This window comes from Nothoprocta perdicaria, unplaced genomic scaffold (assembly GCF_003342845.1).
Source record: "Nothoprocta perdicaria isolate Ctin4 unplaced genomic scaffold, notPer1 scaffold_13, whole genome shotgun sequence".
NCBI lineage: Eukaryota > Metazoa > Chordata > Aves > Tinamiformes > Tinamidae > Nothoprocta > Nothoprocta perdicaria.
In genome coordinates, this window is record NW_020454427.1 from 883,711 (window position 1) to 896,413 (window position 12,703).

Consider the following 12,703-nt stretch of genomic DNA (forward strand, 5'->3'; position numbering starts at 1 on the left):
TTATTAATATATATTTGAAAAATAATGGCATGTATTTGATATGATATAATGGCATATATTCATATGATATAATGGCATATATTAATAACACATATTTGGAAAATAATTTCTGTTTCTTGCCATTTTTTTTTAGGAGTATCGCTAAGATTTCTTAGAATCAAGTGTTTACATGCAGTTTAGGAAGAAAACATATAAAATAATACATTTATTACATGCCAAGTTACAGTTTGCTGCATTCTCAGTTGTATTTGCACTCACAGTACTATGGSAAGCTAAAGTCCATCAAGAACAAATGAGGTACACAGAAAAGTTTGTCAATGCACAGAAGCAAATAAGTGTATCCGTAGGTCAAACAGTCATAAAATTCAACAGCTTTAATATTCCATTACATTGTCTCATTGAAACAAGAGATGAAAGACTTCTTACCCATCCCTTGCCAATTCAGGATGTTTTCTGTTCTTCAATTCAGCTACTGGRACAACCAAGTGAACAGAAAAGGCTAACCAGATGTGCCAGAGGTGGGCAGGTAGTGAAATTAGTGTTTCCCTTTGTGAGGTGCCAAGATATTTTGATTCCTTTTGCTTACAGGAGCTTACAGGAACTCACACAATTGGGCCTCATGTCACAGAGCAATTAGACTTGCTTTTCAAGTACACACCAAAACACCTTCATACCTCCTCCTGAGAAATGTGTTCAGAGGGCTGTCAAAAAACATCAAAATGCACTATAAATTAAAACTGGCACATTTCTATTTTACTGAATATATTCTGAAAATAAGATTCTACAGAAAAAAAAATAAATATGAGCACATCACTTATTTAGGATGCCTCACTTTTACCCTCAGTCTTAAAATCAGCAGTTGTATCTTAGCAAGATCATATAACAGATATTAACTGCGAGCCTCCACAGCAGATTTTCAGATTCCCCGAGCCACTTTGACATTTTATCAGTAAAATACAGAAATAAAGTTTGCATTAAAATTGGATCTTATTCTTCACACCATTGGCCTGAATCACTGCATATAAGCTTTCAACTTTATTAAACTGTGGGGCTGAATACCACGATAGCACTTCACCTGAAATTTGTATTGCATATCGAATCTAATTGTGTCTGGTACTGACTAGCTTATGAAGATATATTAATCTTTCCTAAGACAAATTCAGAGGAGGGAGTACATGCAACAGAAACACTGTGGGAGGAAAGGGTCTTTCACATACCATTTTCTGTTATTAGCCATTAATCATGTCTTTATCTCCAGCACTGAGTATCCTTGCCTAACGCCAAATGCTAATCCATTAATCCTTTTTAAAGATCTGTAAGGTTTTCTCTGCAGTTCTGACTTTTACTTACTGTGTATCTTAATTTTACAGTGATTTTTGCAAGCTCACTTGAGACCAGCTTCTTTCTGAGAAAGAAGGAGGGACTGCACTTTCCTATAAAGACAACAASGGATTTAAAAAGAAAAAGGAGATACTAAATGCTACCAGTCAGCAATAGTGAACACAAAGAAGTCAATCCAGAAAGACTAACATTGAAGATTATCTACCAAAATGAACCAAATCTCTGACTAAAGAGAACCTGGAGAACTGGTCCTATGATTTTTGGGGCTACATCCCATCTTGGATAATGATCTGCAACACAGAATGATTTCTTCCTCTATAACAAGAATTTGCTTTTAAAAGCAACAAATATGAAGGAATTATTATAAATCAATCCATAACAGGAGTTCAATAAATCCATATCATTTGGAATTGGCTAAGTGGCATACACAATGACAAGTAGAATCTGCAAAAAAAAATACAGTATGCAAAGCGGTGCTCCACTTTACTCTGAAAACTGGTCATATACGTCACTCTGAAAGCTGGAGATCCAGCCTACTGGGTTTGAATATGATGATTAAAATATTGTCAGTGTTTTCAAAACTTCATAGGCAGAAATTCTACTGAACATAACATTATCTATGACCCTGAGTTTGAATCAGACTAAGGAGAGAAGAATGGGGAGGATGTGAAAAGCATTACTCTCAATGTCGAGAATCTCATTTGGCCAAGATCAGCCAGGTTTCCACAGAATTAGCAGAGCTGCACCAAGCAATGGTAGCTATTTTAGAACCTTGGAAAGTTGTAGCCCTATTGGAGAACTTCAGTGAACTCAAAAGAAGTAACAGTAGATGGACCACAGACATAAATGTAATCTAAGGTTGAAAGCCAAAAGTCTACATAAATAAATAGTCAGGATAAGACAAGCTCAGAATTGCCCTTGTTTTTGTGATATATCCATTTCTTGCTGTTCTCATCTCATGACTTTGTATAAATCTGAATGGAATTAACTACAAATTAATCACACTTTAACATACTGCAGAGGACAAATGGCTAGCTGAAAAATAGGAAAATTTCATTTTGATCTTTCAAAATCAGGAATTCATAAAAATAACCACCTTACAGAAGAAATAGACTAGACTAATTCCATTTTATTAAGGCTTTCTTTGTTAAGGTGTAAGAGATGCTACAAAATTTGTCCGTTTTATCATTTAGGATTAAAATTAAAACTTTATGTAGAACTGACCATTTCAAAACATAGCCTCTTGTCTCTGCACTTTGTTAGAGCTGGACATAGAATTGGAGTGTGTACAGGTATGTTAAATTTTACAGGTATTTATTTTAAAATTCTCTCTTCAAAACTAAAAGGAAACAAACAAAAACAAACAATTCGTAATCGAAAACAAGGGATCACCATATTTCCACTCTCAGCTTCAAATTGTTAATAGATCCAGACAATTTTAGTGACTTGGGACCAGCTCTAATCTTTGATTGTTCAATAAGTTTTAAGAATCAGTGGTGAATTAGCCTCTTTCTGAGTTTGCCAAACCTCTGAAATTTATAGATAAAGATAGCCAATCCAGTAAACAAGATTGAACAATGCAAAGGCAGTTGGAAAGAAGATTCGAGAATAAGAGTCAATTTTTGCAATACGGATGTGTATYCTTCCTTCTCTCCAAGATCCTGTGCGGCAGTCTTCAAAACAACAAAAGAAGCTAGCACAGTCTTTCCCTTCTAGGCACTCATATCCATAATCATCATCACGTTCAGGTAGATGATTAATGTTATTAATCGGAATTAGTGTTGATCCAGGTCGAACGGCAATTGCAGGTGGTTTCTTAAAAAGAAAAGGAGAGACAGAAAGAAAAATATATACTTTTTTCTTTCCCCACAGAGTACAAACATTCCACGGACTTCCCACAGAAAGGCCACTGTAAGTACATTTAGTTCAATATACAGAATTTCAAATTTTAATGACAACCAGTTTGRGGAGCATTGTGAATTTTGAATTGCTATATGTAATCAGCTCAGGCAGGCAAAAGTTCACGAATGCTTTTCACCTGCCTCAGTAAAATTTGGGTTGTGCTGGGACTTGGGAATACTGAATAATTAGTTACACAGACAGGGTTAGTGGATCTGATCCATACAACACAAAAGARCATTTTGAAGTCAGCCACAGCTGGGCAACTGTGTCACAAACAAGTCCACAAGCAGGATATAGATAACACTACTAAGGGAATGATCTTTTCCCATCATCTGAAGTCTTCAGAAAAAGACTGGATACATATCTGGAAGTTACATTTGGGGCAAAACAAGCTAGTGAGATTAGTACAGCATCGCTGGTGAAGTTTAAGAGACTTTGACACACAGTAAGTCATCTAATGCTCCTCTGATGTTACACTCCTGAAAAAAACATCGAGAGCCCACAAAGACCAAGGCAGCCTCCCACRAAGAATACCATTCAAATCAGTAAACTGATCAACGTAGCTCTTAATTCTCACTTCTACCTTCAGCTAACATATCTCAATTCTCTTGTAGTTTAGGAAATTTCACTATAAAAGCTGTCAAGGTTCATAAATAATTTTAATAGAAAAAATATAGGTGTCTTATTGCTTCATACATAGAACATTTGCTATATCCTTTCCTGTGATTTTCATTCTTTTCATTCCTTCTGTTATTTTGTTTCTATGCAATTATTTACTCTATCTTTCTTTCTTCAAATATTTTTAAGACATTCTCCCTTTACCCTTCTGTTCTTGTTCCTTTTTCTAAATCTCATAGCCTTTCTAGACCACTCCATAGTCTTCTTGTTCACTCTTGTTCACTCTTGTTCACTCTGATTCCAGATGATGGCAGATGATGCTGAAGTAGTTTAATGCACAACGTGTCTTCCTACCCCCTTCATAAACTTATTTAATAAGTGCTTTCCAAAGGAATTTTCACGCACACTGCTGTTTCAACAAATTCTTAGACACAATAACCTAAGGAGCTACTTAYTATCCTAAAGGACCTCATTATTCTTTCCAGTTATGATAAATGMTGACTACATTAACAAACAGCAGTTAGATGCTTCTGCCCAAGTAAGTATTACAAACAAAGCTTCTTTCTACATAAGAAAAAAAAATTAACATTTATGTCAACCCTTCACAAGGGTACATCTACTGAAGGTCACAATACTTAAGTTGCTACTTGRATAAAAATAGTAATCACCTTGTTCAAAAGAATAAATGAGAGGAGGGAAAGAAGCAACCACAGCATCCCACAGCAGAACAGCAAAGGAGGGAGGACAGAAAACAAAACAGTCCCTTGAGAAGTACAGCCAAAGAARTCAGGGTTCTCCAGTGGTTTGCAGCTGAACTAGCAGGAGGATTCTCTAGTGGCTGGTAAGGACCGCTTGCTTTTGTTTTTTCTATTATTCATTTTGCTCATGTGTCTTTCCTCTACTGCATAGTCTGTTTAACAAATACCAGACCAGACTACTGAATTGGCTACTGAATTCAAAATTATTAGAAGGGTCTTGAGAGGCAGAAAGGCAGTACTATGTTATACATCTGATTTCTTACAGGAAATATATAAACAATACGCAGGAAAGAGACAAAATGAAGAAAAGAGAAGAAMAGATAATGTTTTAAACAATGAAGATAATGTTTTAAAAAGAAAATCAAAGGAATCTTAAAGGTAAAATGTAAAGGTCAGGAAGGGACAGAAGTAAAAGATAAAATCCTTAGCCTGCTGAACCCAGCATGGACCTGATTCAAAGAATGAAACTATAAATCCCTAAACTATGAACCAGAAGAGTACTAAGAAGAACTGAGGTCTTCAGAAAGGTCTTACCCCAGAAAGCATGAGGAAACTGTAAATAAAAAATGATAACTAAAAAAATCCCTCAAACTCACCTTATTTTAAAAATAGAATAAAAGATAAAAAGAGATGTTTTCTCAAACACTCTCAGAGTCACTTTTAGGAATAAAAGTGGGCTTACAGTGTACAGGAAAGTAGAATATAAGGTTGCAATAATATGACCTTATAATATGTGGCAGCAACCAAAACRTATATATATGTATTTGTAGGTTGATATGATATGAATGTTGATTCTACCTGAAGACGGTTGATTATATTGTAGATGAAATATAATGAGAAGCATTTATAATACACTGACAAGATGAAAATCAAATTATTCTACACCAAATACTAAACACAGAGGTACAAAAAAAGCCGTCATCAATGCAGTTTTTGAGCTCATAATACAGATAATGCATTCACTTCAGGTGAAATGCTGATCAGAAGATTCGCTACTAAYTAAGTGTAATCCTTCCAGCCCAAACTCATTACCCTTACTAATGTGGCTTTTCATAAGTCAGTTCATACTTCTTTGCTTGAATGACACTAGCACACATTCTGTAAAATAAAACTGCTGTAATCATTCACAAAATCTCACTATTTCTTCACAAGATATTTTACAGCACCTTCTTGGCATCARCTGCTGGAATAATACGTTTTTATTGCATTTTGCAGTAGAAGACACAGGCAAAGCAAGTTTTCCTTGCAAGGCAAGGGGGGAAAAAAAAAGTGAACGATATCTTTTCCTACAGACTTTTTAATTTTTTTATTAATTTAATTAGCTATTTTACAGCTATTTTATATCTAAAACTACAAAATAAAAGAATAAAGTCTTTGGCAAAGATAGTAAATACAAAAACAAACAAACAAAAAATCTATAAGTGTAAATATTACCATAATTAATCAGATAGCTTTTTCATGATCCCATTTGGGACAACAAATTGAAGATCATTCCAAACAACTTCACCAAACAAAACTTCTTTTGATTAAATTTGAATTTTTTGCATCCAAGGGCATTATATTTAGAACACTTTTTCTTTTTTTTTGATTAATCACTTACTGAATTTGTTCTTATAGCTATTCTTTGGACTGTGGTTTTTTGGTTTGCTAAWAATTTAAAGAATTCTGGCTGAAGAGAGAGCTGTTTTCTTTTTTTTTTTTCCTTTTTTCTTTTTTTAATTATCAATCCTTAGAAGTAAAAAGAATACTTTAGGAACAGAATAWAACATAATAGTGTTTCCTATTTTATTGCTAATTTTAATCTTAGCTCAATCTCCAACTATTTAGTCAATAATTGCTATAGTTTCTAGTCCACCATTATTCCAAGTTTGATTCACATTATGATTATATGCTTTAGCTTCCTTTAAAGAATGATATGGAAGTGGGCTTTWTAACATTGGGAAAGGATAGTAAGAGGACAGACAAAGGAGGCTCAAAATTATCAAGCCTCAGCTACTAAGATCAGTGTTCTGAAGAATAAAACACTTCATGCCTTTACCTCAATGCTTCATGAAATTTCAAATTAACTCTTAAATTTTTACTGGCTTCCAACAACAGATTCTTCAGAAATTCCTGTATTCATCCTAAAGGAATATGAAGCTTCTAAACYCACATAATATTTTTCCCTAACGCCAGTGAGGATTCCTACCACATTAATTTCAACTTGTAATAGGTAGAGGTTTTCTTGGGTTTTGTTTGTTTGTTGGGGTTTTTTTTTAGGAAGAAACAAGCTAGTAAATTTTAAAGACTTGAAGGAGCATTTGTGAAGTCAAAGAGATTTACAGTTTTCAGTTCTGGCTAATATAGTTATTTTTTTCCTTTGAAATGTTAGTGAGGTCAGGCTCAAGGGAGGTTAAGTGATGCAGACCCAAATAAATATCATATCTTCACTACATTTACATTATTTTCCACTGCTACAATCTTATCTACAGTCCTTTGCCAGGAGTCCTTTGCCAGTCAGAAGCACTGTGCCCAAACAGAGCTGCCAGGAGGACTTTACAGGCAGCTCTAAAAGCACAGAGGAGTTGTGCACAATAGGGAAAATAATATTAAAATAAAATAATAATATTACCTTATTTTCTAGCTTAGCCTTATACGTTCTCATTCACATATTAYTAAGATGATTCTGTTCATTTATTAGTAGTATAGAGAGAAAATAAAGAGAAGACCCCAACTGTAAAAATTCCCTTTGAAAATTAGCCCTTTTGCTTGGGAATGAATCCCTCAGAATTAATTTTACAATGATCAGCAGTCTGTATTTTCTTTTTCTTCTAAATTGCTTGACTAGACTTACTGATGGTTTGGATTTTGCCTTCTTTTCTTTTCCTTTGTCCCCTTTTCTGTTGCTGGTAAAGTAATGCAAAGTGCCATATTCCATCAAGGCAGCAAACACAAAAATGAAGCAAACTGAAACRAAGAGGTCCATCGCCGTCACATAAGAAACCTTTGGGAGGGATTTCCTAGCAATTGTGCTCAGCGTGGTCATGGTCAACACTGTTGTAATACCTGATGGAAGAAGAAAGGAGGAGAGGGAAGCGTATAAATAAATAATCCATTTATATTGTCACAAGAATTCCTCTGATTACCTCTTATTTCACACAAGAACTCACTCGCAGCAGGGTTCACCTCAGATCACTCCCACATGCACCCATGCACACCACTGATAGCCCAAGACACCATCCATAGGGATCCAGTGGCAACAGTGTGCTCATACAGAAGGAAGATTTTGGCTCTGCTTTAAAACCCTCCTGTTTTSAACACACACAGAGGACACTAAGACACTACAAAAGTTTACAAGAGGAAAAAGTAAAACTACTACAAGGAGCAGAAATAAATAGGTACAAATAATCATCCTTTGGCTCTTGAAAAATTAAAATATGTAAAATAATCATTTTATAAGTAAGCAAAAGCTATACTATCAACAACCTAATGTAATCAACATTATATATGGCAGCAATATTAGTCATTAATCATAAAGTATTTAGAACACTACTGGTACACAAAAACAAAACAAAAAAAATATGAAATTGCTCAGTAAATTCTTAAATTTTAAATTTTAAGATTTAAGTACGATCCCCTAAGCTTTTTAACATGAATTACAAAAATATGGCAGCATATTCAGCCTTAGTCTAATTACTGCTCTCTGAYCTATGTGTGGCTCAGCAAACTAGGAATGCACTCAGTTTCATTTCAGAGGAAGACAATGATTTAAAACATTCATAAAACTCTGGGGAAAAAAAAAGAATAATATTTTTAATTGCTTCTGATATATAATAAGACAAACAAGATGAACCTTTCTGGTCTCAGTCTCCAAATATTTTCTCAACACTGTCTCTTAGGTAATACAAAATGTGTCACTTGACTCACTTATACACAAGTTAGTTACATGAACAAGTTTGCCATCTATGGTTGTAAATGAAAGCACAAAATCAGAGGTTGCTCTTGAATGATCCTGCTTTAGGAAAACAGTGGTGATTTTGCAGCAGATTTCTCAAAAGTAAATGAGGAGGTAAAAGAATGGCATATAAGCAACCACAGAGCTTTTCAAAAGTGTTTAGCTCCCACTAGATGCTTCTGAAAATCAATTAGGCTTTTCTCTGCCTAATTAAATGCCTAAATACCTTAATAATCTGGATCATTTTGCTTTGGGGAGCCAYAATCTGTCAGGGTTGCAACATAGATGCATGCAAGAAAAAGGTGTGAGGCTCTGTGGCATACCCCGCTGCGGCACAGCCATCAGGTGGAAGGAGATCCCCAAGTTCCCCTGTAGATATCTGCTCAGGGGACGATATGAGACCCAGACTTTCCCAGCCCTCTCTACTGAAGAAAGGAAATGGAGGGTTGTTTGACTGAGCAAACCTTCCACAGCCTTTTGGCTGCTGGTCATGATGGACCCTACTTTGGCTTTTATTGTTTTAATTTCTAAATCATTCTCTGTAAAACTTTGTTTATTCCACTGGTCAACCCTTTTCTTCTCTTCCAGAATGTGTGTCTATGAGAAAAAATAATCCTACAATCTACCAGTCAAGCAGGCTCATGAGAAASTCACCAAAAGTAACTCAGAGTTAACTGGATGGAGCTGCAAATATGATTCTGCAATCACTTGCTGGGCATCTCAAGATGATTAGGTTAGTTTTGCTAAAATGAGATTGTGAAAACTCAGGGTTCATCATTTGATCCAAGATTGTGCTAGATTAATGGCACAGAAAGATTATTTCATATAAAGAACAATGTAGATGTAGGATGAGAAGGATTTGACTTTTTTTTTCCCCGTTTAAAAATAGTCTTTCCAGACTGTCCCCACAGTAAGATTCACAAGCAATGATTAAAAAGTTGAAGACATTTTATAGTTTCTAAGTATCAGAGCCATCAGGGTCTCTTCATTAAGTTTTACAGAGTTTTTAAATAGTGCCGTGTTAAGGTCCAAGACTCATACTTCCTTTTGCCCATCTTTTCATTAAAGCTACTGAGTCTTGTTGAATTTTGCTTACTTTCTTCCTTGACTCAATAATCTTGCAGATTTAACAGCACAGCAATCCACTTTCAATCAGAAAGGCAGAAAGTTAAAGCCTGGACTTGCCTTTTTTGTTTGTTTGTTTGTTTTTAACATGAAAATGGTGTGTTCACAATCCTAAACACTAGTAAGGCAAATTAATTCATCCCTCTCTCGCTTCCTAAGATGTGCACTGGACCCTTGGTCTTTTCCATAGCATAGATTACAGTGCCACCACCAATTTTACTAAAAACATCTATCAGTGCTAAGGTCAAAGTTGCTAGCATGTGTTCCATGTGTGCCATGATCTCCCATATACCGAGGTACAAAGCATTTCTCCAAGGCAGGGAACAAATCCCAAGCAATCAAAGGTTGATTGATGCCATGCCAAGCAGCTCAGCCAAGGTGACACTGCCACAGAATAATCTCTGTAGCAAAATTCGTGATAATTCAGTAGTAAAAATAAAATATAGTAAAAAATAAAAGTAAAATATAGTAAAAATAAAATTCCTAAGGATGGTGAGTCTGGCTTTTGTGAGTTAGGTGTATTACACCTAATAGTTTGAGGTGAAAATGTAGTTAAACATTTTCCTCATTTTAGTCTCAAGAAAAAAAGAATCATTTTCACTACTTTTTAGAAATCTAAACCTTCCTAGGTTTCCTTAATGAAGTAATCACATCCTTTCTTCCAAAACACTAAGGGAAGTTTAATCATACTTGTCAGACTAATTATTGTCATATTGCTGTCCCCAGAGATGACAAAAAGAATATAAAAGGGGGAAAAATGTATTTATGTGATCAGCAGCAGATCCCCAAGGCTTGAATCACAATTTCCAGAAGATTTCCGTTCTCAACACTCTCTCCTTAAGCTCTGCTGTGAAACCACAGCTGGATCCTCCTCCTCTTAATCTTGAGGTTCAAGAAGAAAGGTGACCAGCAGTCACTGTCTGAAGGGGAATAAACTGGTTAATTTACAGCCATCTGCAGATTTGTATTCCTAGGGAGTATTAGACCCTTCAAGGTAGAGAATAGACGTACATACCCAAAGATGTCCTTGCAGGAACTGCATCTTTATTGATCCAAAATGACACCCATGAAAGAACAACTGTCAGTATACAAGGAATATATGTCTGGATTGTAAAGTATCCCATACGTCTGCTCAGATCAAAGAAGATTGTCATAATAATGTAATCACCTATAAGTTAAAAAAAATATCTCAGCGGATGTGGTAAATGGTTTTCGGTTACCTATTTATCTGTTACTGTTGCTCTGCATTGTTATTACATGCAGTAAATCTCTACATTTTGCCTTACCAGACAGAGTATGAGAAATTTCAGTTGTATTTCGTAAGCCTACAAAGGCAAACTGATACAATCTCCAGTATTTTGGATCTGCCACTTCAACAGAGGTTTTCTTCCATTTGTATTCAATTTCATTTCTTGGATATCCATCTAAAACAAAGCAGAGCAAATCAAGCATTCAATTGCAGTATATTTCAAAACATGTTTTCACTTGTGATCTTTGAAATTATTTACACACTAAACCAGGGCTGTTTATAAACTGGATCACAGAGCAAGCTGCTCTAGAATCTACTTGATACGCTGTTAAAATTTAACTCAAAAATGTTTAACCTCAATTTTAAGCTTAGCTAAATGTATAATCAACCAACAACTGTGCAAATAAAAACAAACAAACAAAAAAAAAACTAGGAAATATGGACACAATATTGTTGTACTCGGCCATGAACAACCAGTACCGAATCAGTGCTAAACATTAATCTATCAGTGTAACAGACACCAATACAGCTTGAAAAGAACATAAATAGCTTAAAAATACAGACTTGTTTTTTTGGTGGCTTGATGCATTGTCTAGCATTTCAATTCTAAGGGAGGAAAAAAACTGATTTTCATGGTGTTTCCCTGCCATGGTCCTGCAAAGGCAGAAATTAAATTAATAAAGACTCACTTGTAGAGCACAACTGCTGAGGTGAGAGCTGCAGAGCTGGCAGTATTCAAGAAGGAAGCGTTAAATTTAAACATCTATTTAGGAAGAATCTTTGGAGTTTGATTTCATTGACTGTTAGGTTTCCCGTTTATTTATTTTATTTATTTATTTCTTTTGCCAGTAATRGTGATCTTGTTTAACAGTATTCTTAATAACATTTTTTTATATATACATATAGTTCCTATTTAAGAATCCAAACCTGAAAGCTAGTATTACTTGCTCCCACATGCTCTTGGGACACGCTTTTGTCCCACTTAAAGAAGGAGAGCTCATTATACTGATTAAATACCTGCAGAAACAGGTCAAAGAGGGCAACTCTTACTGTTCTTCTTAAGTTGACCCCTAGCAACTAATTCAAAGCTAGCAAGGCTAGAGGAAAGGGAAAGGGAAAGGGAAAGGGAAAGGGAAAGGGAAAGGGAAAGGGAAAGGGAAAGGGAAAGGGAAAGGGAAAGGGAAGGAGAAAAGAACAAACCCCTCTCTTCTCTTAAGGCAATATATTCCCACTAACTTGATTGGACATTGCATTTTTTAAAAAAATTTCTTCTAAGCAACATGATCATTTTTAAAGCTGCCATTAAATTAAATGCACGTAATTCTTTATTTCATCTATTAATGCAACAAACAATGCAACAAATCCAAGTAAAATATAAAGAGGTCCATCCTTTCCTTCTCTCTAAGACTTCAAAATACAGTCACTTGCTCATAACTAAAAGAAAATAAAAGTCTAAATGCAAGAAAGAGAAAGAGTGAAAGAAAAAGAGAGAGAAAGGGAAAAAAAAAGGGGGGAGAGTGTTTTACCACCTACAGCTTGAAAATTCCAGGGGACAGGAATGCTCATCCATGGGAAAGTTATGAAGCTGAAGATAACATTCAGCATTAATTGTCAGCCTAATTGGGGGGAAAAAAAAAAGTAAATATTCAAACATGAGACATTTCAGACTAGCAAATAAAAGACATGCACAGAAATCAATTTTGCCAATTAATGCATGCTATACATAGCCAGCTTTGTATCTGCAAAAACACCTCAGCATCACCTCCAGAGGATGAA

At 35.2% G+C, this 12,703-nt stretch overlaps 1 protein-coding gene across 1 annotated transcript in view; it reads right to left on the bottom strand.

Annotated features, from left to right (window-relative positions):
• Window positions 1–240: 240 nt before the first annotated feature.
• GABRG1 (gamma-aminobutyric acid type A receptor gamma1 subunit) overlaps window positions 241–12,703 on the bottom strand; it is a 52,683-nt gene continuing 40,220 nt past the window's right edge. Inside the window, exons 5-9 of the mRNA XM_026033620.1 lie at window positions 12,461–12,543; window positions 10,965–11,102; window positions 10,694–10,846; window positions 7,453–7,664; window positions 241–3,156 (exon numbers count right to left, since the gene is read on the bottom strand). Coding sequence (XP_025889405.1) covers window positions 2,878–3,156; window positions 7,453–7,664; window positions 10,694–10,846; window positions 10,965–11,102; window positions 12,461–12,543 — 865 coding nt within the window. The 3' untranslated portion in view covers window positions 241–2,877. The remainder of the gene's footprint in view (window positions 3,157–7,452; window positions 7,665–10,693; window positions 10,847–10,964; window positions 11,103–12,460; window positions 12,544–12,703) is intronic.